This window comes from Syngnathoides biaculeatus, chromosome 23, assembly GCF_019802595.1.
Source record: "Syngnathoides biaculeatus isolate LvHL_M chromosome 23, ASM1980259v1, whole genome shotgun sequence".
Classification (NCBI taxonomy): Eukaryota; Metazoa; Chordata; class Actinopteri; order Syngnathiformes; family Syngnathidae; genus Syngnathoides; species Syngnathoides biaculeatus.
In genome coordinates, this window is record NC_084662.1 from 13168728 (window position 1) to 13192750 (window position 24023).

At 42.8% G+C, this 24023-nt stretch overlaps 1 protein-coding gene across 1 annotated transcript; it reads right to left on the bottom strand.

Annotated features, from left to right (window-relative positions):
• Positions 1-2465: 2465 nt before the first annotated feature.
• LOC133496792 (single-minded homolog 1-like) lies at positions 2466-13836 on the bottom strand. Its single transcript, XM_061812783.1, is given in 12 exon segments — positions 2466-3791; positions 4125-4238; positions 4241-4508; positions 4611-4767; positions 10019-10166; positions 10262-10368; positions 10551-10750; positions 11024-11109; positions 11589-11697; positions 11830-11919; positions 12005-12087; positions 13662-13836. Coding segments are annotated over 12 exon segments (2265 nt in total). The 3' UTR covers positions 2466-3063.
• Positions 13837-24023: the final 10187 nt, after the last annotated feature.

Genomic DNA, 24023 nt, shown 5'->3' on the forward strand with positions numbered 1-24023 from the left:
AGACCGTGTGCAGGTCCAGACTCGGCGATAATTCGCGCACGTTCATAGAAATGTGAAGAGCAGGCCGAACATGTGAGACTCGAATTGCTTTGGAGCGCACTGTTGCGAATGTCTGTGAAGCAAGCCAGCTTTAGGGTTTTTTTTTTTTTTTTTTTTTTTTTTTTTAACAAGTGTACAGCAAGATATAACCTTGAGAAAGCATGTCTCGTTAAACTTTATAGTATATTCTCCTTAGTGTAACAAATGTCCCTGAAATTAACAACTATATAAAAGTTTCATTCATGCCGCTGACCCAATGTCAGCCACTGTATTTAAAATAGAAATCTGTCAAAACTTTAAAAATAAATAAAATAATTAATAAACTAAAATAAATACAGAAAATTACAAAATATTAATAATAAATTACTGCTCAACAATCAACTTAAAAAAAAAACATCATTTTACAGGAATAAGTGTTCATTTGAAGAGATTAAAATAAAAAAGGTAGCCATTCTCCTCATGTATAGACTCAATAATTGAACGCTATCGCGAGCTAAACCAAAATCAATTGTACTCAATCATGTTTAAAAAATTAAATTTGAACGTATTTCAAAGAGTTAAAAACATTTTCCTATATTATTATGCACTTTGGATCTTTGATGTTAATGCCATGCGTGAAGAATTATAATTATTGCAGACTTATTATTGAAAGTTACAGTTAGCAGCTTTTTACGAGTCATTTGCTACATGAATGAACTTTTCTCCCAAAATATTAGGGGAAAAAATGGAAATGAGCCGCACTATGCACCGTTTTATCCCAGATATGTTAATGGCGGTCACACTGACCGCGAAGGAGGATTTACGTGATGTGATCATCATCTTGCCACGGAAAGTGAACGCGAAGACGACGACGCTAGCTACCACATCTTAGCTCCTTGCAGACATGTTGTGAGCAGCGCTAGCACTGAGCCAAACATAGACTTATGTTTATGTATATCAAAGCGCTCGATGTCATGGAAACTGGGAGAGTGAACGGAGGCAGACGTGTCGTCTAGTCGTCCCCGGGAATCAATAATCATAAAGTATTATTAGTACACAATAGAAGTCGACTCGGCCGGAGCGCAAAGATTTACAGCTAACCGTCAGGTAATTGCAAACTTCTGGTGTTGGGCCAAGTAGAAATAGAAGAAAAGTGGTCGGAACCCTCCTCGGAGTTGCTTTCTCCTTCCTGGGGAGCAGAAGCAAGATGCTGATAGGCGGAAATCAAGGAAAAATGTTGCACCCCCCCCAAAAAAAAAGTGTGAAAATGAAAGTTTACTGTAAAATACAGTACAATTGTGCAAATAATGAACATGAAAGGGCACAAACATCGTGAACCCCCCGTGCCAAAAAAGAGGCCCCCTCCACCCCCACCCATCACATGTAAATATGAAAAGATTAAATAAATTACAAATGAAGAAAAAAGCATTCTATGTCCTCAGATGAGGGCGTTTGATCCCCCCGATATCTGCTTAAATATTTCCAAAAATCAATTTGATTTTCTGAAATATTCAACGCTGTTGACTCATATTCAAATAATAAAGAAAATTTAATTTGCAAATTAAAATTTTACTCAATGTTAGATTTTGAATTCAGTACAAACCATTCAAATATTTATGGAGCATTTCAATTTTAACTTATAATAACTTTAACGCTACAAAAGGAAATGTACTTGTTTTTAAAAAGCCACATTTAAAATCTATAATAACTATTATTATTAGTAGAGTATAATATTTTTTATTTTATGTATTATCCTTTTTAGTACTGTATTTATTTCATTATTGCCACAACTTCACTGATTGGCTGTGTCTGTGTCACATGGTTGTCCTACCTATAGCAGACACATGGGAATTTCAAATTTGACAATATACAATATTTCAAAAAATAGATTTGAAATATCAACTTCTTACCAATTAGTTACATTTAATGGGATCTGGTACAAAAATATGCCTTTAGAAATACTCTGTAATGTCTCAGATTTGATTGCCACTATCACAGGGGTGTAGAAAATTAATGTTGTATAAGGATATTGTTATGGTAAGGACGTAATATTTGATATTTAATATTTGATTCCGTCTTGCAAGCGGACCTCAAGCTGTGCCGCTGACTGTGTATCACCCTCAAAATGGTTGAATAAAACACAGACAAGTTGTTTGCTTTAAAAGTGTATTCTGATTCAAACGACCTTTTTAAACCAATAAATAATCTCATCACTTCCTGTCCCCAAAATTGTGAGATATTTACATTATAAATTAAATTACAGAAAACATTGAGCCTATTTGTAGATATGACAAACAAATTGCATGTGAAGCAGGATCGGAGGCATATTTTGCTTATGCTACGTGAGGTAAAAACATGGGTACATTTATATCCTGATATGTAAACAATGTTGTTTTTAAATTGATATATATATATATATATATATATAGATATATACACGGACAATATTTGGACTGCAGGGGTCTTAACAGTTTTACAAACAGAAGCGTTGAGCTTTCTGATGTTTTTTACCGTCACTCAAACACCAAAATGACTCCTTTTGAACATGAAACAGATGGCACCTAATGAAACAGCCCACCGACAAATAAATACAAAGAACCATTGATATTTTACACGAGTGAAACGCTCGCCGTTCCCGCGATGAGTCAACCATTATTCCGACGTCTCTGTCCGCCGGAGTTCTCAGGCCGAGAGGCGACAGAGCAACACATTCTCATACGGCCAAATGGAGATCCAAGACAGATTAACCAACAAAGCCAATTGCGCGTGAGAAATTTCTGTCGCAAACACCGGCTTGATGTTTAACCAGACGCTGAACCTTTTGTCGCCCCGGCATGAAGAAGGGAATTCAGTTCACCGCCGTCAAAATAACTCTGTATTTCCCTTATAGAGGAACGAAAGCCTCTCGGCTTTGCGAGCATTGGTTCGTGAACGTTCTCGGAAAAGAAAATGATCCAGTGTCAGGAACGAAAGCCGTCCATCCTCATTTCCATTTCCGTCCAGGATCCTCGTTTAGAGAACAAGACCCTTCAGTTTCAGATATTGTCAGCTCCCGTTTGTTATAATCACGGACGTGGCCTTGTGTGCCTGCATCTGCTCGGCCTGCATCCTCATGTGGGACGCCATGTCGTACTGGACTCCTGCACAGGCCAGTCCGGAGTAACTCCTTAGGCTCTCGGGGTCGTAGAGGTGTTCCAAGGAGTACCCAGTCAATGCATAGGCTGCTTGCCTGTCCAGAGGCTGCCTCTCCTGGGCCGGATAGAGCAGAGGGCTCCCTTGAGGTTGTGACGGGTGAGGGGACAGATCCGTCTGCATGTAGTCTTTGGAGAGGGGAAGACCCGACCTGGGGATGACGTCAGAGCTGGGGCTGCTGAGGCGAGAGAGTGAACCGGGACTGGTTGTGTTTTCGTCGTTGTCCAGAGGACCTGGCACTTTTACGCGGTGATGGAGGCGCTCAGACGGGAGCTCGATGCTCGGGGCTCCGGGGCCTCGGCACACCACACTCGGCATGCTGATCTGCGAGTGGTGGGCTAGGGATGAGTTGAAACATGGACTGTGAGTCTTAGTGATGTCTAGCGTCGGTTTGTGCTGTTGCAGACGGTTCTCTTCCTCTTTGATCATCTGCTGCGTGGCACGAATCAGGGTCTCCATCTTACTGGGCTCTCGAGGACTGGCCTGGAATTGGTCCCCATGGTAGCGCTCACCGGAGTCACTGGTGGACCCCCCGCCGTCCGGTGAACTCATGATGCTGTCTTCATCCCAGTGACCTCGTCCTATTTAAATCAGAGAAAAATATGATTACATGGTTTTTACACTTCCTGCCTGAATTTACCTCATATATTTTGCGGGAAAGAGCACTTTATGGTCTGAATGTGCGTATGGAATCTTGGCACACAATGATGGTTTGGGGCTATGCATTGTGAAATTATTTGGCTTTCAATTTGAGGCAATTTTTGAACAGATGGTAGCAATCGACACACTGGCAAGAGACGGCATAAACAACTTAGCATGTCCCATAATAACATTTGGAAAACAGCTACCAGGGGTGGCGAGGCCAGCGCTATTGCCGGAGACAGATGGTTGCGGGCTCAACCCTAACACCTCACCGTGAAAGCCGGCGTGGTAGGATGTGATTTCGTAGCCCTCGCTGTTGTCCGCAGATGGTTTCGGAAGGGCCAGCACGGACCGGGTCCCGTCCCACCACACCTCTCTCCCAGACGGGGGGCTCCCAGGAAGTAGCGACCGCTCGGACATCGAACCCGGTCGCAGGCGGTCGCGTGAGGACGGGTCTGGGCGTGAGTGAGGTCCTCTTCCAGGAGACCCAGACCGTAGCAAAGGGATCCCGAGTCCGGATACAGTCGGTAGGCGCACGAGGCCTCGGCGGCCTCGCTCGGATCCAACAACTGAGGCGAGGCCGCCTCCGTCAATGGGCTCCCTCCCCATTGGCTGTCTTGGTCTGACTCAGAACGCTCTGGATTAAATGCCGAAAACTGCTGCCGAGACAAGAAAAGAATGCAATGTTTGGAAGCGCTCTGACAATGGAGCCTGGCCCAGTTCCACCGTTTAGTTCTATAAGAGAGACTGTTTATTACCTGCGGGTAGGGCGACACTCTGGCTTTAACCTTTGACTGAGTCACACGGGACTTTGTGCTCTTCCTGTCCTCGTTGAGACTGTCAGTGTAAGGGAAAGCCGGCTTGGTGGGGCTCATTTGATCCAGGGACAGCTGCATTCCTTTGTATTCTGTGTCCCTTTTGCACATAAACACAAAATACTGTTAAACACAAAGAAGAGGCGCTTAAGCTAATATTTATCCTAATATCCCGCCACGGATCGACCCTGTGAGGTGACGGGATAACAGGATTTAGCTCTTGGTTTTCTGTGTTCTATCGTTGTTGTTTTTTTTTCTTCTCGGGACTGCATCGGGTGCAATTTTCAAATACTCCTCTTTCATCTTTCAAGGATTATTGCTCTTTAGCAAAAACCAGAAAAATCCTGTTGATTTTGAAGAATATAGGACATGAAATAGTACCAGGTGGCACAGTGGCTCGGCTTGTAAAGCCTTGGCCTCACACTTCTGAGGACCCGGGTTCAATCCCGGACCTGGCTGTGTGGAGTTTGCATGTTCTCCCCCGCATGGGTTTCCTCCGGGTACTCCGGTTTCCTCCTACATCCCCAAAACACGCAACATTAATTGGACACTCCGAGGTGTTATTGTGAGTGCGGCTGTTGTCTCCATGTGCCCTGTGATTGGCTGGCAACCAGTTCAGGGTGCACCCCGCCTTCTGCTTTCTGCCAGTCGACAGCTGGGATAGGCTCCAGCACTCCCCGCGATCCTCGTGAGGATAAGCACCAAAAAAAATAGATGGATGGAAATAGTACCAGTTTAACCATAGCTGCAATCTGAGGCCGAATTAGTACCAATGAAGCCATTCAAAGCATTCAATAGTCTTACATATACTGTCGTTAAGCAAGTGTATTTTATGTAATTATCGTACAATAATCCCAGTTAACAGACAACTGGTCAAAAAGGTCTGATGAGATTGGTTATTACCACTTGATGGATAAGGTAGCTGTGGTTAGCTGTTTAAGTCTTACTCAGTCTTCTTCTTCTTCTTCTCCTCCACCTTCTTCTCCTTCTTCTCCTCCTCCTCGGATTGTCCTGATTCGAGGTCGCCACAGCGTGTCATCTTTTTCCATCTAAACTATCTCTATCTCGTGCATCTTCCTCTCTTAACACCCGCAGTCTTCATGTCCTCCCTCACAACATCCATCAATCTTTTCTTTGGTCTTCCTCTCGCTCCTTTGCCTGGCAGCTCCATCCTCTGCTATTTTCTACCAAATATACTCACTCTCTCGCCTCTGGACATGTCCAAACCATCGAAGTCTGCTCTCTCCAACCTTGTCTCCAAAACATCCAACTTTGGCTGCCCCTCTCATGAGCTCATTTCTAATCCTATCCAACCTGTTCACCCCGAGCGAGAACCTCAACATCTTCATTTCTGCCACCTCCAGTTCTGCTTCCTGTTGTCTCTTCAGTGCCACCGTCTCTAATCTGGACATCATGGCCGGGCTCACCACTGTTTTATAAACTTTTCCCTTCATCCTAGCATAGACTCTTCTGTCACATAGAACACCAGATGCCTTCTGCCAACTGTTCCAAACGTTTTCACATTATAGACTTGGCATTTTTCATTGGCTTTTTACATTGTCCCCATCTTGGCACTGTATTTTTCAATCATTTTATTTTGGATTATTGTCTAAGGATGGAAATGAGACTTTTGGTAAATCTGGTGCAAGCACCCTTTCATGCCTTTTTTATACAGATTATTGTACGCGTAAAGGGGCCATAAACTTAATAATAACCACAGTGACATTACAGGATGCCTTTTTTGACATTCTAAATTATCAAACAGGAAATACATACCTTGGGTCATGAGAATGAATCAATTATGGATATAAGATGAACTGATGTGTGATACGTTATGTATAAAAATGCATATCCCTTGTATGGATGTGGTGGATATAAGGGGCGGTGGATGGAAGGGGAGGTGGGGTTCTGACACTTTCCTTGCATCTTTCCAGCTTCCTATAGTCTGGACCTTGCAAAATCCACTTGTATTCGTACGTGCCAACTTGTAGGATTTTTTTTATTTTTTTTTTTTTTACACCGAGCGTCCCGGTACTGAACTCAAGCCAAAGCGTCAGTACAGAGGTACAGAGCGACAAGGCTCCTGTGTCAAGTGCTCGGCAAACACGAGCCCATTATAACTTATCACATCAACAGTATGTAATAGCAGCTGCCTGGCATTTTAAACCCCGTGGCCCATCCCTGACCCCGGCCGGCCAGCCTCTTTAATAGGACTCTAAATATGACCCATTCTTTTATGTACAACACCTCAGGAGAAAGGCTGTGTTTGGATAGCCACCAGCGAGTGAGTGTTATTTGCTCTCGCAAGGTATAGTTGCGCCGCTTTCGGGGGGCTGCATCCTATCTGCGCCGCCCCCCCCGCCGACTCGTGGCTGAGCCAATAATGTCGGGCCATTGTGCAAACTCAGCTGTGTTAGCCGAATTCCACCTCGGGGTCAATGTCAGACCACCTCGTGCCTGAAATGCACCACCGGTGTGTGGCTCCTGACATGTTTTATTAATGGCTTCTTGTCGGGTGCTTGTTAGTAATTGTTTTTTTTTTTTTTTTTTTTGCTATCTAATGTTAAAACACGGCAGTCGCGTTGGTTTGCGTGGTTTCACATGGAAGAACTCGACAGTCGTATCCGAACACGCGTTGTGCAGAAAAGCCTCCATAGCCGCAAAAGTTAAACGTGGATAAGGCCGACGTTAACAAGGCGAATCCAACACGTGTACTCGCTGGGAGATGGCTATTGATTCTCAGTTCCTCGTTCGATCGACTTTGCTTTCTTTGCGCTTCCGATCGATGGTGGCAGTAGAGGTTTTTTGATGGGGTTCAACCCCGGTGTTTGTCTTCCCGTCTCGCAGGGTCTGAGTGTGATTTGTGTTCTCAAAACAACAACTTCCCCGAGCCCCGCCGCTGCAATGTTTGGCAGATTTGTCGAGAGAGGCCACCGTATATAGCGATGCATCGCTTTCATCCCGCAATCAAGACCTCCTCTTTAGCTGTTGTCTCAGAATTATATCATCTCAATCTACTTTTGAGTCACTCACGTCTGATGTACTAGCTGAACTCCAGTAAACGTATCATATGGACAAGTGAAAACATTACTGTACCGTTTTTTTTATTTATTTTTTAGCATATGATAATCAATATCAAGGGGAAATTCACTTTACACCACACGGAAAACCTGATCACAAATATACAGCAATGCAAGGAGAAATTGTGAGTGAAAGAGCCCCGCTAACATTGCTGCACAACTTAAGTGGGGAAAGGATAGAGCCTTGCTCCAGGACACCTCGACAGCAGCGGCGGTTGTTGGCGGGAGCAACGCTGTGCCTTATGTCAAACACTGACTGACACATAATTACTGCATGTAGAACATGCTCGGCACGCCAGGATGTCTGCATTCACTTCTCTTGACGCTACACTACGTACTGCAAATATAAAAATATGTGATATTGCACCGATGCAAAATGTGGACCTGATGCGTGTCGTTCATGTATAAGAATCTTTAGTGGGTTTTCGTAAAGCTCAGCATAAAGTTACCCTCCGGTTGGGAAAAGGAAATCAGAAACACAAAACAATCGGCAGAAATTATTAAGGAACTACTTCAGGTCAAAAACTTTCGCGACATAACTTCATGAATTTTGATCGTGGCTCGTCATAGCAGCTTGAGTCGATTGCATCTTTCCTAACATGAAATAAATAAACTCTAGCAACAGTAGCCGATTAGCCTACGTTGTCTATACAGTATCGGTCTATTGTGTTGCTGAAATGTGTATTTCTCGACATTGCTGTTTGTAGCCTTTAAAAGATAGCATGAAATAATGTACTGAAGACAATTTAAATAGTACTGTTAACTAATACAATTGATGAATACCACACAGTACTCAGTTGAGTGCATTGTTTAAAACTGCGGCTGTCTGACAAAACTCTCAAACCTCCCCAGGAAAATTTATGTAGAACTTCCACTGGTAGACAGTAGTCAGCAGGGGGACTGGTACCTCTCCAGCAACCAGATGCCATTTTTACATTTCCGTCCACAGCGGGACTCGAACCAGACACTGGGTGCTTGCAGATGAGCGAGTGTCGCCCCCTCAACATCAGGCAAACATTAGAAATGGCCGTCGCCCATCGTTTTCCCAATTTTATGGTCCATTTTTTTGGGGTATAGTTTTGATTGACTGCTGCTGCTCTGTCCACATATGATCAAGGCCTGAGTTGGATGTGTGGCTAACAGATTCCATGCATTTTGTACGCTTGCGCCGCCACGATGCCTATCCAAACTGGGCCATATGCGAGACCAAAAAACTGTAATGGCGGGTGCAAACCCCAGCCTGACAGAACACCAGAGACAACAGGCAAGGAAACATACTCTATACTTCGATAAACTACGACTACATTCCAAAAACGAAATGAAAGATTTGATGCCACATACTGTGTAGTATATTGTAACATAAAATGACCACCCCCCCCCACCCCTCACCCGCATAGTTTCCTGTGCAGCTCCGAATTTTGATTTTGGGACCATAATGTCCTTGCGTGTTGGGAAAAGAAAGCCTCGTTTGCCGACGCACTTTTCAGCCGTTTCACTGTCGGAGACGAGTAGACATCCCACGCCAGGTCACGCCTCTTAAAGGCCCGTGCGCGTCTCTGACACAGACACTGCAGCACGTGGCATGTTCAGTTTCATGCTTGCAATTTTTTGTCTTCTCAAGCACCTCTACAAAGTATTTTTTTCATGTTTATAAGTGTTTTATGAAGTTTTAATACCTCCATATCACAAAATTTCAGCTACTGCAGGTAGCTAGGTAGGGCTAATTAAATCAATCAGTACTCGATTAAACCATTGTTTTTTTAATAATTGGATAAATACACTTTTTTTTAATCTTTATTAAAAGCAGGACATTATTTCAAACAGACGGTGCAGGTAATGCACGCACGTCAATCGTGATTCAGTTACTTGTTTGATCTGTTGCGTGCCAGGAAATAGTCACAAACCTTGATCATTGTTTTCCAAAGTAAACACAGATGTTTGCAGATGTCTCATTGTGATTAAATACAGATTATCAGTTTCCTTTTTTTGGGAGGACTACAGATATCTGAGAGCATTTGATGTTGCGAGGCTTAAATTCCGAGGATTTGGACAGTTTTATGTCAAAGAAGGTCGGTCAACATAGTTGATTCGTTTCATAATCAATCAGTTCTCGATTAATCGGTTAATCGTTTGATAACCCGTATTATTGGGTTCAGATTACTTTGGACATATCCCGCACCAGTCGCACGAAAGTCAGCCATGCGACCGACTGACGCGAGCAACGCGTCCAGAAACGTCAGCGTCAAAGGTGCGCAGGTCTTGCGGACTCACGTGAGGACGTAGTTGACGCTGACGATGCAGTGGGGTCTCGAGGACCGGCTGTTGTGGACGATGGTGGCGTAACTCTGCACCCACACCCATCCGCCGTGCTTGGCCAGGAAACGGTAATACTTAGTGGTGACTTGGCCCTTTACCAGCACTGGGGGGCAGATAAAAGAATCACACAGATGACAGAGATTAGCGTCTTTGTGTGTGCGCCCCGGCGTAATGGCCCGCATGTGTCGGCGCACTCACGGAGGTGGTGCGCGCAGCGGAGGTGGAAGATGTCGCAGCTGTGCACGTGATGGTACAGCGTTTTCTCAATCAGGTCCTGCGGCTCATAACCTGTCAGCTCGGCGACCCTGCAGAGAAATGGTTGCATTTTGGTCAGGGGAGGGGGGAGGGGGGGAGAAAAAAAAACCTCACCGTATTTACGTTTTAACAAGATCTCTGCTATTACAGAGAATTTGGGAAATCTGGTTGCAATTGTCAGGTGGCACTTGGAAACCTACCTAATGATGGCCAATTGGAAACGTACGCTCACCTGGAGTCCAGGAAGATGAGCTTCATGTCCAAACTGGCCCTGAACATAAACATGTTGCTGTGCAGTTTGATTTCGGTCACGGCGCTGGGAGGCAGAGAGTGTCCCACCGCCACCAGGCCCACGTTCTGGTAGCAGCCCTCGAAGGGCGCCATGTCCAAGCTGTACTGGCGGATCTTCAGGTAGCCACTGCAGTGGATCACCTGCAATGGAACATAGAGAACGTAAACACTGGGGGGAAAACTGCACTACATAATAACAATGAATTAATTTTGAAAAGTCTACGTGAACAATGGAAGGACTATGCATTTGTGCCAAAGTCCGATATATCCGTCTTTCCACAGCAGTGTACAGTTTTCATATTAATTTCTCCAGAATAACAAGGAGAAATCCAACGGAAGACCCAACAATGCATTTTCGGTTTCGAATCCAACAATGTCATAAGCTCAATTACATCTTCAGATTACAGTGCTTACCTTATATCCACCACTGGTGAGCCCTGCGTTTCTTTTGGCCAGCACACATTTCATTCTCAAAAAGAAAGAGCGCTCCACTTCATATTCTAAAAGGAGGAAAGGGATGGGGGGGGGGGGGGGATGTGCCCTTATTATGGATTAAATAGAATTATTTTATTTATTAATTTTATTGCATGAATAATATTCAGTTGTCTGCACACTTAAAACTGCAGGACAAGTCTATAAATTTGATACAATGTACACAATTTTAAAAATAATTAACGTGCTACAAATAAAAAGCTGTTTTTGCTTATGACAGGAAATTAAATAAATTCAGGCCTGTATTGAATATAACACAAATTACAAAAAGAAAAGAAAATTAACCCAAATCTTCCAGGTGTATACTTTAAGTGACATTTACGCTCACTGTGCGTCAATCACGCAACACTGACGCGTCTGTTCCAATGATGGCGTCGTTAGACGCGCTCATGACACCAAATAGGCAACAGTAATGAGGAACAAAAATAGCTTGAGCCCCAGACAGAATTATTAGGTTGTATTTTTTTTTTAATATTTCTTTTTATACCTTGTACAAAATGTGAGTGGTAGGGCTGATGCGGCGTCAGTACAGCGGTCATCTCGTCGTGGTCGGCCGGGTGCACATATTCATAAATACTGTTTCCGGTCAACTCTACCTGTGGAGAACAAGTCGGATCATCAACAGCTACCTACTGGCTATATAATCCCCAAGAATTTTAATGCAAATTGTTAGAATCAATATATAGGTAATAAAATAAATTATAGTGAAATTAAAAAAAAAAAAAGACCTGGGATAGTCCTAAATGCACCGACGCTGTCTCTGAAATGTACATTATTTTCCCATCTGGAGCAACAACGAATATAAAGCCATCCAATGTCTGCAAATAAACAAAAGGCAACAGTTGTTACACTTTTTAATAATAATAATAATAATAATAATGATCATGATGATGATAAAATAACCTGCAGTAGATGAGAACCCAGCTCACGTCCAAGATTGTCCAATGGTCTCGTTCGATTTGTGTGACCCCAAGCTTCACCCAAACCTGTCAAAAAAAAAAAAAAAAGAATAAAACGGCACTTGTCAATATTTTCAAAGAAAAGAAAAAAAGGTTCATTATGTAAGCAAGTGTTCTCACTTTGGGTACTTCGAACATGCGCACGCTGCACTGCAAGTCACATCAAAGATTGTGCTTTCAAAGTGAACATTTTACGTTATAAACATATTTAACGTGTTTAAAAAAAAATAAAAACATGCATGTAACACAGTCGAAATACCAATGAATGAGAAACATTGCTGTGAAATATATCAAATAATGACAATACAGTGCTATTAATTATAGTTACATTGAATTATTTGAATTGTCTGTTTTGTTTTATTTTTTTCTTATTGACTTTGTTATTATTATACAAAATAAACAATGCTTTTCATGACAGTAGTGACAATCGTGAGGGCTTTTTTTTATTTATTAAAAAAATAAAAATCCCCCCATTCAGTTTGTGACGCGTAGCCGATTAAAAAGCACCACCAACAACAATAATAGCAATATATATATATATATATATATATAAGAAGAAGAAGCTGGCGTTTTACATGGGGCCTGCTCGCAGGGGCCCGAACTCCGGCGAGCTTCGGCCGCTGTGTTTGCTCGCGCTCCAACGGCTTAAGGTGATTACAAGCCCTGCAGGGTCCTCGCCGTAATAGCTGCGTCTCGTTCGCAGTCACGCAGCCGGTAATGCAGCCTGCAGAGAGCTGCTTATGTAGTACTACTACAGTATACCCAAGGTAAAAAAAAAAAAAAAAAAATCTCTCTCTCTCTCTCTATATATATATATATATATATAGATTTATATTTATATATATAGAGATGAAGGTCTTTTCTTTGCTTCATCTGCAAACGTGCAAGCTCGATTAATATCACATATACTTTGGCCGAGTCCTCGACTGGCGTGGTTGAATTTATCCCCCCCCCCCCAAAAAAAAAAAAAATCCCCTTGAATCTGCATTATCGCTCATCGAAAACTGCCACATTTGCATCAACGCTGTCCTATAGGTGATATATTAATTTACAAATATTGTTGTTATTCTGCTCGTTGTTGTATGCTGGGGGGTGGGGGGGTAACATATTTGGCAGTGTCAGTTGGAATGCACGCTGGGGGGGGGAACAAAATAATTTGAGTCGATTTCTTTCGAAGTTCGATTGCACATGATTACGAATTTCTTATCTGAATATTTTAGTGGAAATTAGTCACTTCACCACATTTAAATCATATACAACAGAGGCACATGATCGTTTTTTAATTTTTTTTATTATCAGTGTCTCTGTTAAGGATGTGCAGCTTTTATTTTGCGTCATTATTGGACGAATCATCTAGATTGCTATTCAGAAAATTCCACATTCCTCATTTAGGTTTCTATGAGTGGTATTGAGAAATAAATAATTTTTTTCGTGTGTGTGTGGGGGGCATTTTATTTGCCACCTAGACCACCTTCAAAGCGTCGCACTGGTATTATCGCATTTTTTTCCTTTTACATTATTGTATTAAACTGAGCCCCCACCCGATCTCCTCCAAATGAATCCCTAAATGAAATGAAACGAAATGCGATGTGTCTGCTCACCCTGCGGGAAGACAATCCTCATCTTCAGGTAGCTGGTGGTCAGCCGGATGATGGACGCTTTGTCCAGCTGCGACGTGATGGCCGACGGCAAAGGCAACATTTTGGCCAGTTCGTAAAATTCACTGTTCTCCTTTTCCCGTCTAGTCCTTGCCGCCGTTTTGGACTTTTCCTTCATGTCGGTGCCGGTTGGCTTCTGCTGCTGCTGCGGGTGATGATGATGATGATGAACGTGAAGATGATGATGATGATGATGATCCTCGCTTGCATATGCGGCCCTGTGCGCCCTCACGTCAGGAGCGAGCTTTGCTTCCTCGTCATGGTAAATAAATTCTTTTTTTTTTGTTTTTAAATAATTGGTTTGAATCACAAGGAAAGAAGCACTTTAAATATTTGGGTATCCAATGTGTGATGTGTATTTAGAGATCCTCCGTATTCCTTAGCTCGATTGAAGCCATGCAGCCAACGTGCTTGCTCGCATCCATCACCTGCATAAGACAAATTTAGCATTACTGGTGGTTTAAGCATACGAATCAATATTATATTCGTAATGCAGTCTATTGTAATAGAGTCCGATATGCGATATGAACTGAAATATCATTTAAACTTTCACTTCCATACGCATTACTATAGATTTTATTTTTTTTAATTAATTCGTGATATGTAAAAAATGTCCCTGGATTATAAATCTTCACCGTAAATTATTTGTTTTAATTTATTATATCTGGTAAAATGGCATACATAGACACGTTAAATTGTTTATAGAAATGTATTCGCCGAAAACAATATTGCCCTCAAGAAAATCAATTTACTTGCATGTATACACATATATTTCGATATATATATTTCTTTTATTTTTGCTGGCTTGATAATAAAAATAAGGTACACAATAATTTGAGCAACAAGGAAAAAAACAATTCTTAAAAATGTCACCGCATTACAAATGAACATCTTAACCCGTTTAATCATTTGTATCTATTATTACGAATTCCTATTAATCAGATTAAATTATCAAGATCATTTTGTTGCGTTTCACAAAAATAAATAAGGTTGTAAATTCTGAATGACTCGTGCCATTCCCGAATTGTTTTACAAAGCCACTGCCACATATGCGTATAATTTGACAAAAATATATGTCATTTAAATAAATAACGTGAATATATCTATATACTTGTATGTATTAGCTGTAACCGTTTTGTACGTGGGGTGGTCTTGGATTTTGGATTGGCATGCAGCAGCAGCAGCCCCCCCACTCCGGTCCTGCCAATCGATCTTACCGCGCGCAGCCTGCTGGGAATTTCAGGCTTCCTGAACCGGTCCCGGTGTAGTTCGCGCCTTTCCTCGGCTCCTGGTCGAGTTCCACCCGGAAAGGCGAGCACGGCTACCCGTGCGCTGCAGACACCTCCCCGAATTACTCGGCCGCGCAACGAGTGGCATTGGTGCACCGACCCAGTAGCCTTCCTCCTCCTGTCTCGTCCTCTTCCTCTTTGCGCCTCTCGGGTGCCGCCACGACCACGCCCCCTAGCTCCTTTCCGATTGGCCGCGAGCGAGCCGGAGCCTCCCTTCTGATTGGGTAGATCCTCGGTGGGCGTCAGTAAGAAAAAAAAAAAAACCCAAATAAATAAATAAATGCCTGTAGCGAGGCGCGTGCACGACACTTCTGCCCGTGCCACGGCACACAAGTGACGATTTGGTTGTTTTGTTTTTGTCATTAGCTGACATGGAGAAATAAATAAATACCTCCGCGGCGGTGGCAAATACTCGTGTGAAGCATTATTAAACAAATGATCATTCACTTCTTAAAGAAAATAGGATCCTTTTAATCACGTGTGCAGGATTTTTTTGTGCCTAATTTAATGAGGCTATTATTATTCATTTATATGCGAGTTTGTTTTGGTGCAACGACAAACAAAGCATGCATTCTGCCAGCTTTGTGTTTTAGTTGCATGGTAAAGCGCTCACAACTAGGGAATTATAAGTAATAATCATAGCAGGCAACAAAGGGAAAATTCCTGCAATATAAAAGCAGGGAGGATTATGATGATGTACATTAATAACACGAAGACAAGAAAACAGCAGCAGGTTCAACTGTTATAAAGTCGTAATAGTGACAATAATAAAACCACGTGGTCTTATTATAATTGGCCAAACATTTGGATACATAGCAGAACAGTGGTAAGTCTCTTAAAATGTTTCCTTCATTTTATATATGAAGAGTTTGTTTTCAAAACGAGTTATTGTGGTGTCTGTGCATATTGTTTTAGACGAGGAATTATTTTGCCAAGAGTCATTTTGATCATTGAAATTGTTTTTTTCTAATCACATTTGCTGTCCATTATTGGGCCACTGTCCCTTTAAGAAACACTATTTCATTTCATTTTTATCATCATTTTGCCAACCTACAACCGTGGAAGGCTGCGGAATAACTGTGGACAGTTTATCACGTATGTTTTGTAATTTTCATCAGAACTTGTTCAAAATTAGGTTTTGTGCAGCTAAACATGTCCACTTAAAAATACTTTTGTCAATTACCTGATTTTTAAAAATCTGAAATTAGCCAAACATTACTTTTTATTTTATCTGGGAGTAAAGCAGTAGTTACAACCCAGTAAAGAATTAAATATATTTTAAAAAATGACATTTTTGAATTGCATACAATAACTACCATAACATTATAATATTCTTCTCTGCAGACAAGTCTTTTAAACACACGTGTAGATTTGCTTTTTATTTTATTTTAAATGTTATACCACGGATGAAATACTTTTCAAAATTGACAAACTGTGATTTTAATGGTGTTTCCAGCTGTTTTAGCTTGGGTAAAAGGCACATGCACAGATAGACCCCTCGTGGTGCTGCAGAACCGGCCCCTTACCGCGAGATGAAAAAAGTTGCCCTTTTTGCTGCAGCCCGTGATTTATTTTCTTCACCAATTTCAAAACTCGAGATAACATCTGTCATGAGTTCCCACTCAGATTTCTGACAGGAATTTATCTGAGTGCTTGTGAAAATTTCTCCCCTCATGAATGCAACTAACATACCTTTACCTCTTTTGTTAATAGTATTATTACGAACTGTGTTATGGTAATAGAAATAAACATTAAATATTGGGTGTGTTTTTTTCAGAGGTTTTTTTGGGGTGGGGATGGGGGTGTGAGCACCTGTCCCCCATAATGTCTGTGCACGTGCTTGTTGGGCAGCATAAGGTCGACAGGTGCAGTGTACTCAAATCTTTAAATTCCATCTACTACTGCGGTATTACGACATAAACAAATGTAACTGCTTATTTTAACAACGTCTAAAGTTAACCTGTTTATTTCTCATACGTTGTTTGAGGATTTGTCTTCCCCCCCCCCCCCCCCCCCCTCCAAAGTTAAATGTAAAACAGCAGAGCGCGGGCATGGAGAGCAGAGCAGTGCGGGCCAGGTCCGGTTCTCGTGCACCGCCGTTTGGGCCTCCGTCAAACACATTTATGGGAGGATTAATTTCCACAGCGGGAATCAGATGAGAGCGCCGCCGCGCATGGACATTTTTAATTAGATGGCCCGAGCTCAGATGGAGAGCTGCTGTGGGGGCCGTGGGCACGGGGCGGGTGGGGGGGGGGTTTATTCTGAGGGGGGGTGGGGGTGGGGGTCTGTGACGGGGGCGCGGACGCATGATGGTGAGCTCATTACGCACATAATTAGCCCTGAAATTGATGCTGCATTGTGCCATAATTGGAGATTTCTCCTTTCTGGCTCTCCGTCGCGTGCGCATGCGCCGAAGCACCTCGCGAAATGGAATCCGAATTAGCCTCGCGAGGCTCCACCTCTTTTATTATTTTCTCATTTCTGACACATAGAAAAGGCAAGAAATTGGAAATTAGAACAAGGCCCCCCAGATGCTAAGTGGACTATAGGCAGATTCACAGTGCCATATTTTTTTATACTATACCCATAAAATCTTCCATATTTCTATCAAATTTGCAAGAGTTTTAACAAAAAAGTTTTCAAAACACATTTTGAGTTAAGGCTGTACATTGGACGACTGGATGGCGCCTCCGACTCACACTTCTGAAGACCTGGGTTCGAATCCGGCCTCGCCTGTGTAGAGTTTGATTATGTGCCCTGTGATTGGCTGGAGACCAGTTCGGGGTGTACCCCACCTCTCGCCCGCAGATATCCGGGATAGGCACCAGCAGGCTGGCGCTGCGATAAGAATGAATGACATTCCGAGCTTTCATGTGTGTACCAAAAAATAATAATCATCATAAAAAAATGCTGATGCTGTCACCAGGTAGAAGAGAGGAAAGTGGGAATGGTAAAAAAAAAAAAAAAAAAACATCTGTGAGAAATATCCAAATTTATTCAAAGCTTAGGGGGAAAAAATACACTTTGACCCAGAATGAAGCAAATAATACACAGCACAGTGAAGTAAAGATTTGCATGTCGGCCTCACAGTTCCGAGGTTGTAAGTTCGAATCTGGCCTTTCTGCGTGGTGTTCGCATGTTCCCCCCTCGCTTGTGTGGGTTCAACTCAGATTTGGGAAGATTTTCACCAGGAGACAGACAAACATTTTTCGTTTTCTGTTACGTCAGAGGCAGTCTGCATGTGGACAAAACGTGTCAAGTGTAGCCGCAGTATTCGCCGAATCATTATCAATGCCGTGAAATAAAAGAGCAAAACACTTTTGAATGACTCCCCTTGCTAAAAAATGTGTGAATCACTTTAGCAACGGAGAAAAATACTACACACACAAAAAAAAAAAACAAGGTTAGGTTCTCTTCTCCTCCCCCACACCCCACAAAAAAGTAAAAATTGAAAAAGAAAATCTTGGTGGAGCTACAAGTCCAGAATCGGGAAGATGTGCAGATCCACAATACGTAAAATTTGTATATTTGTATTCTTCTTTCATCCCAACTTTGGTCTCTCCTTCTCTCTCTCTGTCTCTCTCTCCTCTCTTTCTCTCTCACTGTCCTCCCTCTCTCGCACTTTCTCTCTGTCTTTCTCTCCCTTAGTCCATCTCTCTCACTCTCTCTCTCGCTCCCTCTCTCTCTCTCTCTCCCTCTCTCTCTCTCTCTCTCACTCTCTCTTCTCTCTCTTTGTTTCTCTCACTCTCTCTCTCCTTCTCTCTCTCCCCTCTCTCTTCCTCCTCTCTCTCTCACACACACACCAATCTCTCCTTCTCCCCTCTTTACTCCCACTCTCCTCCTCTCTCACTCTCTCTCCCCTCTCTCCACCACCTCTCCGTCTCTCCCCCTATGGCTCTTCTCTCGCTCCATCTCGTCACTCTCTTCTCTCGCACTCCCTCTCTCTCTCTTCTCTCTCTCACACTCCTTCTCTTCTACCTCTCCCCCCTCTCTCCACACACTCTTCTCCTTCTAAAGACGGCACTCGCAAAGAGCTCTCGCAGAGATTCTCCGCGCTCTCCCCGCCCGCGCGCTCACTCTCGCTCGCGACGCCCGGCCCCCCTCTCGCGCTCCCTCTCTCTCTCTCCTCCCCTCTCTCTCTCCCGCGGGACGCGCCATAGATAGAGAGGAGATAGGAGAGAGAGATAGTCGTCTCTCCTCCATCTCTCTCTCTCTCTCTCTCTCTCCTCTCTCTCTCTCTCTCGTCTACCTCTCTCTCTCTCTCTAGATCTCTCTATGGAGACGACTCTCTCTCTCTCTATCTCTCTCTCTCTCTCTCTCTCTCTTCTCTCTCTCTCTCTCTCTGGACATGACTTCCAGGCCATAGGTCACCATGGCAAGTTCAGTTTTTAACATTCCTCCATCTGCAAACGCTTCATTACGGTTGCTTTTTCAAAACAACCGCCTGTTATTAAAAACTCTAGACTCGTTCATAATAAACAACAATGACAAAGACCTGGAGCATTCTCTCAGGTTACAGGAGCTACGGTTGAAGGTTTACCCTCCCTGGATGTCCCGTTCCGCATCCCAGCACTGCGTAGCCCTGCCTTGCTGCTCGTCCTCTAACCCACTCACTGCACCCATCTCTCCACTTTGATGGTTTTTTTTTTTCTTTTTTTTAAATTGTGCTCCTCAGCGGCAGAGCAGGCAGGAGATTCTCCTCTCCGCAGCTTGCCAGACGAGCTTTGGTGAGGTCGCGGGGGCGGGTGCATGAAGGTTATTTATGGAAGGAAAAGGTGGAGGAAGGCGAGAGATGACAAATTGATTTCCGCCATGGTTGCGCTTTGTTGACGACTTCAACTGCTTTTTATTTATGGGGTCTGCTTGCATAGTTAGGACTAATGAGGGTCAAACTATCGTACTTCTATATCAGTGTAAAATGGAATCTCAGGTTGTGATGCGCCTTGTCCTATGTTTGTGTTCTAGTCGGAAATAAAAGAACTAATGGAATAATAACTGAAATACGATTGTGCCTCGGTTCAGGAGAGAGTTGTGTTCCTATGCTAAGCGACATAAATGTGTATGTAAATTGGAATGTGCTGTAATGTAAATGCAGCAATAGCGTCATTATTACTGTACATATATATAATGTGTGTGTGTGTGTGTGTGTGTGTGTGTGAGGGGGGGGGCAACACATGGAGGCCATAAATATGAAGCAATCAAATGAAGAGTTAGTACGGGTCAAACTAATCACATTTAACACATTCTCACGCTGCTGCAAAAACTAGTTCAGTGCGAGCTGTCCATAGCCTAGAAGTACCAACATATTTTGTTTTGTTTATTTGCTATGGACAACACATGAACATCGAACAAATCCGATGCATTGCTTTAAGTCAGTAGTGTCAAACTTATTTTTGTGACGTGGTTGCAGTTTCCCTCAGAGGGCCATTATGACTGTGAAACTGTAATCTTTATAGACACATTGAATTTATGAACTAGTTTTGGAATCAGAAACCGAGGGTAACGAGTTTTTCAACTATTGTTAATAATTAGTAAGACAAAAATGCTTGCAATATCTCAACATTTTCATGTATGATATGACAATTTAAAATTTTGGATGAGATTTGAACAAGTATCATTAACACACGAGTTCCCTTCATGGACCCCTTAAAATCATGTGGCAGGCCGGATCTGGCCCCCGGTTCTTGAGTTTGACACCAGTGCTTTAAGTGTTTCAATACTAATCAATACTTGTCAACAGGAAGCTTTTAAAATGGCACATACAACAAAAACTAGATCAAATACAAGATTTCATCGGTCAGATTTCAGTACAAACAAGTTTATTCATCCATATTTACAATGTAGGTCATAAATATAAACCAACCAAATGAAAAGTACGGCGGTAACAGAGCGTGACAATGTATTCCTACGCCCTTGCGCAAAGCACTTGATTGTGAGCCTTCGCTCACCTGGAAATGTCATAATTACAGTAAGTCATACAAATGATTGCGGTAATTGTGCCGCGCCATGACGTATTCCGACGCCGGGCGCCAGTCGTAACCCCGGAATGTCATCTGTCGGGACCTTCGTAAACTGAGGTACCACTGGGATCTATCCCAGGTTCAAACTGCTGCCATCGTTAAAACTTTATTAAATATATACTGGCCATGTTTGAGATAACATTTAAATACGCTTTTATTAGCGCGAGCCAAACTTTTTGTACCTTTGGCACAAAATTCTCACGAGATCATTCTGCTCACGTCAGGCTTCGTGCAAATGAACGCGTCTGCTGACCTTTTTTTTTCTTTTTTTTTCACTGTTTTGAAGATTTCCAGCACTTCCCCGCGTTCTTATTTCCTACATTTTCGACACCCATGTGTAACCTCATTACGAGGGGGTTGAGATAAGCTAATTGGATGTAACATGACGTGTCGCGGAGAATACGGAGTCTGTGTGGATGAGAGAGATGTTATTGACGGGGGATAAAGGGAAGAAGAAAAAAAAAGAACTCCGCATTCCTTTTTAAATCAATCCCAGCGAAACGGGAATGAGAGCAAAGCACCATGTTGAGCTTCCACTCTGTGATCCGAGATTGGAACGGTTGGGAATATGTAAACAGGGCCGCTTGCTTGACCGAGATTTGACAGTCGTGCTCCGGACGTCATTACCGCCCTCTTTTGCGTTCCGTTTTCACCGAAAGAGTGAAATGTTATCGAGCAGGCCCCGGCGCGATGCACCGCTTGCTTTCCCCTCCGGCCATTTTATCTAGGGGGAGTCTTGTTTGGAAACGTCCTCTAATGTGTTCTTTTCCTCACATTAACGGTGACTCTCAGCCGCCACCTGTGTGTGTATGCACGCGTCAGGCCCTCCAATGAGCCCATCTGCTCGGTGCGAGCGTTAATTAAGCACGCTGCCATTTCCTACATGCAGCCCCCATTTGAAGTCGCCTAGAGTGCGCGAGTCAGGCGAGCAAGTTCATCAAAATGCTAATTCGGCCCAAATTAAAGTTGTGATTAACATTACAGTTTCCTTCCTGCACGGACCGACGGTTCCCTCCGTGAACTCTTGACTTGCGCGGGCGAATGGTGTCGAGGGGGGGGGGGGGGGGACGAGGAGACACTTCCCTCGCGGAGTGCTCATTGCCTAAGTGTAAGGAAAACATCTACGTGGCGCGGGAAGCTACTCGTGCGTGAAGAATGCTTGTGTCCGAATGTTGACATCAAATGCAAAATTGCTTGCCTTTAGCACAAATATGGCGTCATCTGTTCGATTTTGGGTTTATCCATACCTCTCAACTCCTAGGGTTTAGCCGTAGTTCATACGGATTTTGTGGTGAATCTTACGTACACGGCCGTACATCACAAATCATACGGATTCAGAAAATTTCTGTTTGCTTTTGCCCAGAATGTCGCGAGTCTACGCTATTGTGGGAATTCCAAACGTAGCCTGCATCAAAGATTTTTGTCGTAGCAGGCATGATGTTTAGCGCAGCGGCAAATGTTGATTTAGATTAGCAAAATACATTCAATCGTTAACGGTACGCTATTGGTGATGCTGACCTATCGAGATAGGAGCTATACGGGGATATTGTTATTGACTGCAACAAAAAGTGTCATCTTTTTATCTTGACTTTGATCATTTGTGGCTCAAATTAATTTGACTTAGCTCGTAGCTAATGTAGCGTGCATGCTCGCTAGTTAGCCGCCTGGGCCTCATTACAAATACATGGGATTATTGTAGCTGACATTGTAGCTCTCTTGCTAGCATTCTAGCTCGTGGTCATGTTTTTATAACAGGTGACATTAATATATAATAATATGTCATATGTATGTCAAGATAGACATTCCTTTAATAAGATTGAGAATGGCTTCATCGGAACAATAGCTAAAGTCAGTGAGTTCATCTATAGCTTATTTTTAGCCTTAACATACAGATCAGGTCCTTCCTTATTCACTAAAAATAAGGAATTGATCATCGGCATTCAGTAGATATGTAATCTTTCAAAACATTTTTCTTTTCCCGTCACTGATTCTCTTTGGTGTATCTCTCTTAGAAATATCCGAGGTATTGTAGCCTAGTTGATGAATAGCCATCTTTTTTTATCATTCTACTGAGTAGAATTAGACAATAACTTCAGATATTATCATTATGGAGATCAACAATAAAAATCATTGAAAAACATTGCTTGTTACCTCCGTTATTTTGACATATAATCTGCTTCGGTACGTTATAAGGATTTTTTGCTCCCTATAAGAATTTTTTTTTGGTAGTTTATACAGGTTGACGCTCTGAAAAGTTGACAGGTAGGGTTTATCACTAACTTCCTGTCACTGTAACTAACCTGTAAAATGAATTCAGAGATTTGTTGATGACTGCGAAAAATATGCAAAGACTGACCAGAATTGTTTTTAGACGTGCCCAAAATGGTGCTGCGTGAAGTACTGTATTTTTTGCAGTACAAGGCGCATCACATTATAAGGCGCACTTTCAACGAATGGCCTATTTCTAATTTTTTCATATGTAATGTGCATCACATTATAAGGTGGATAAAATAGACGCTACAGTAGAGGCTGAGGTTACGTTATGCATCCACTAGATGGAGCTTCACTAAAGGCTCAATATTGATCCATGTATAAGGCGCACTGGATTATAAGGCGCACCGTCGGCTTTTGAGAAAATTAAAGGCTTTTAGGTGCGCCTTATAGTGCGGAAAATACGCTACTCGAACGCCACATATTCGGCACAATTGGGAAATGCGGAAAGCTCACTAGCTACACATAGCTTCCCTTCGGCTTGTCCGCTAGCGTGGCTTTTAGAGCGCCTCAATGTCTACTGCGAGTGCACGCATGTCATGGAGAGAAATGTCTGATTTTGACAAGCCCGCATTGTGGACAAGGGCTTCGTGCTTGTGTGACCGCTTTAGAGCGCCTCGTTGTGGCGGTGTGGAAATGCCCTGTGACAAACGACGGGGTATATTTCAGCCACCATTGGTTTTAAAGAGATATATTTTCCCGTCTAAAATATCATTATGTGTAAG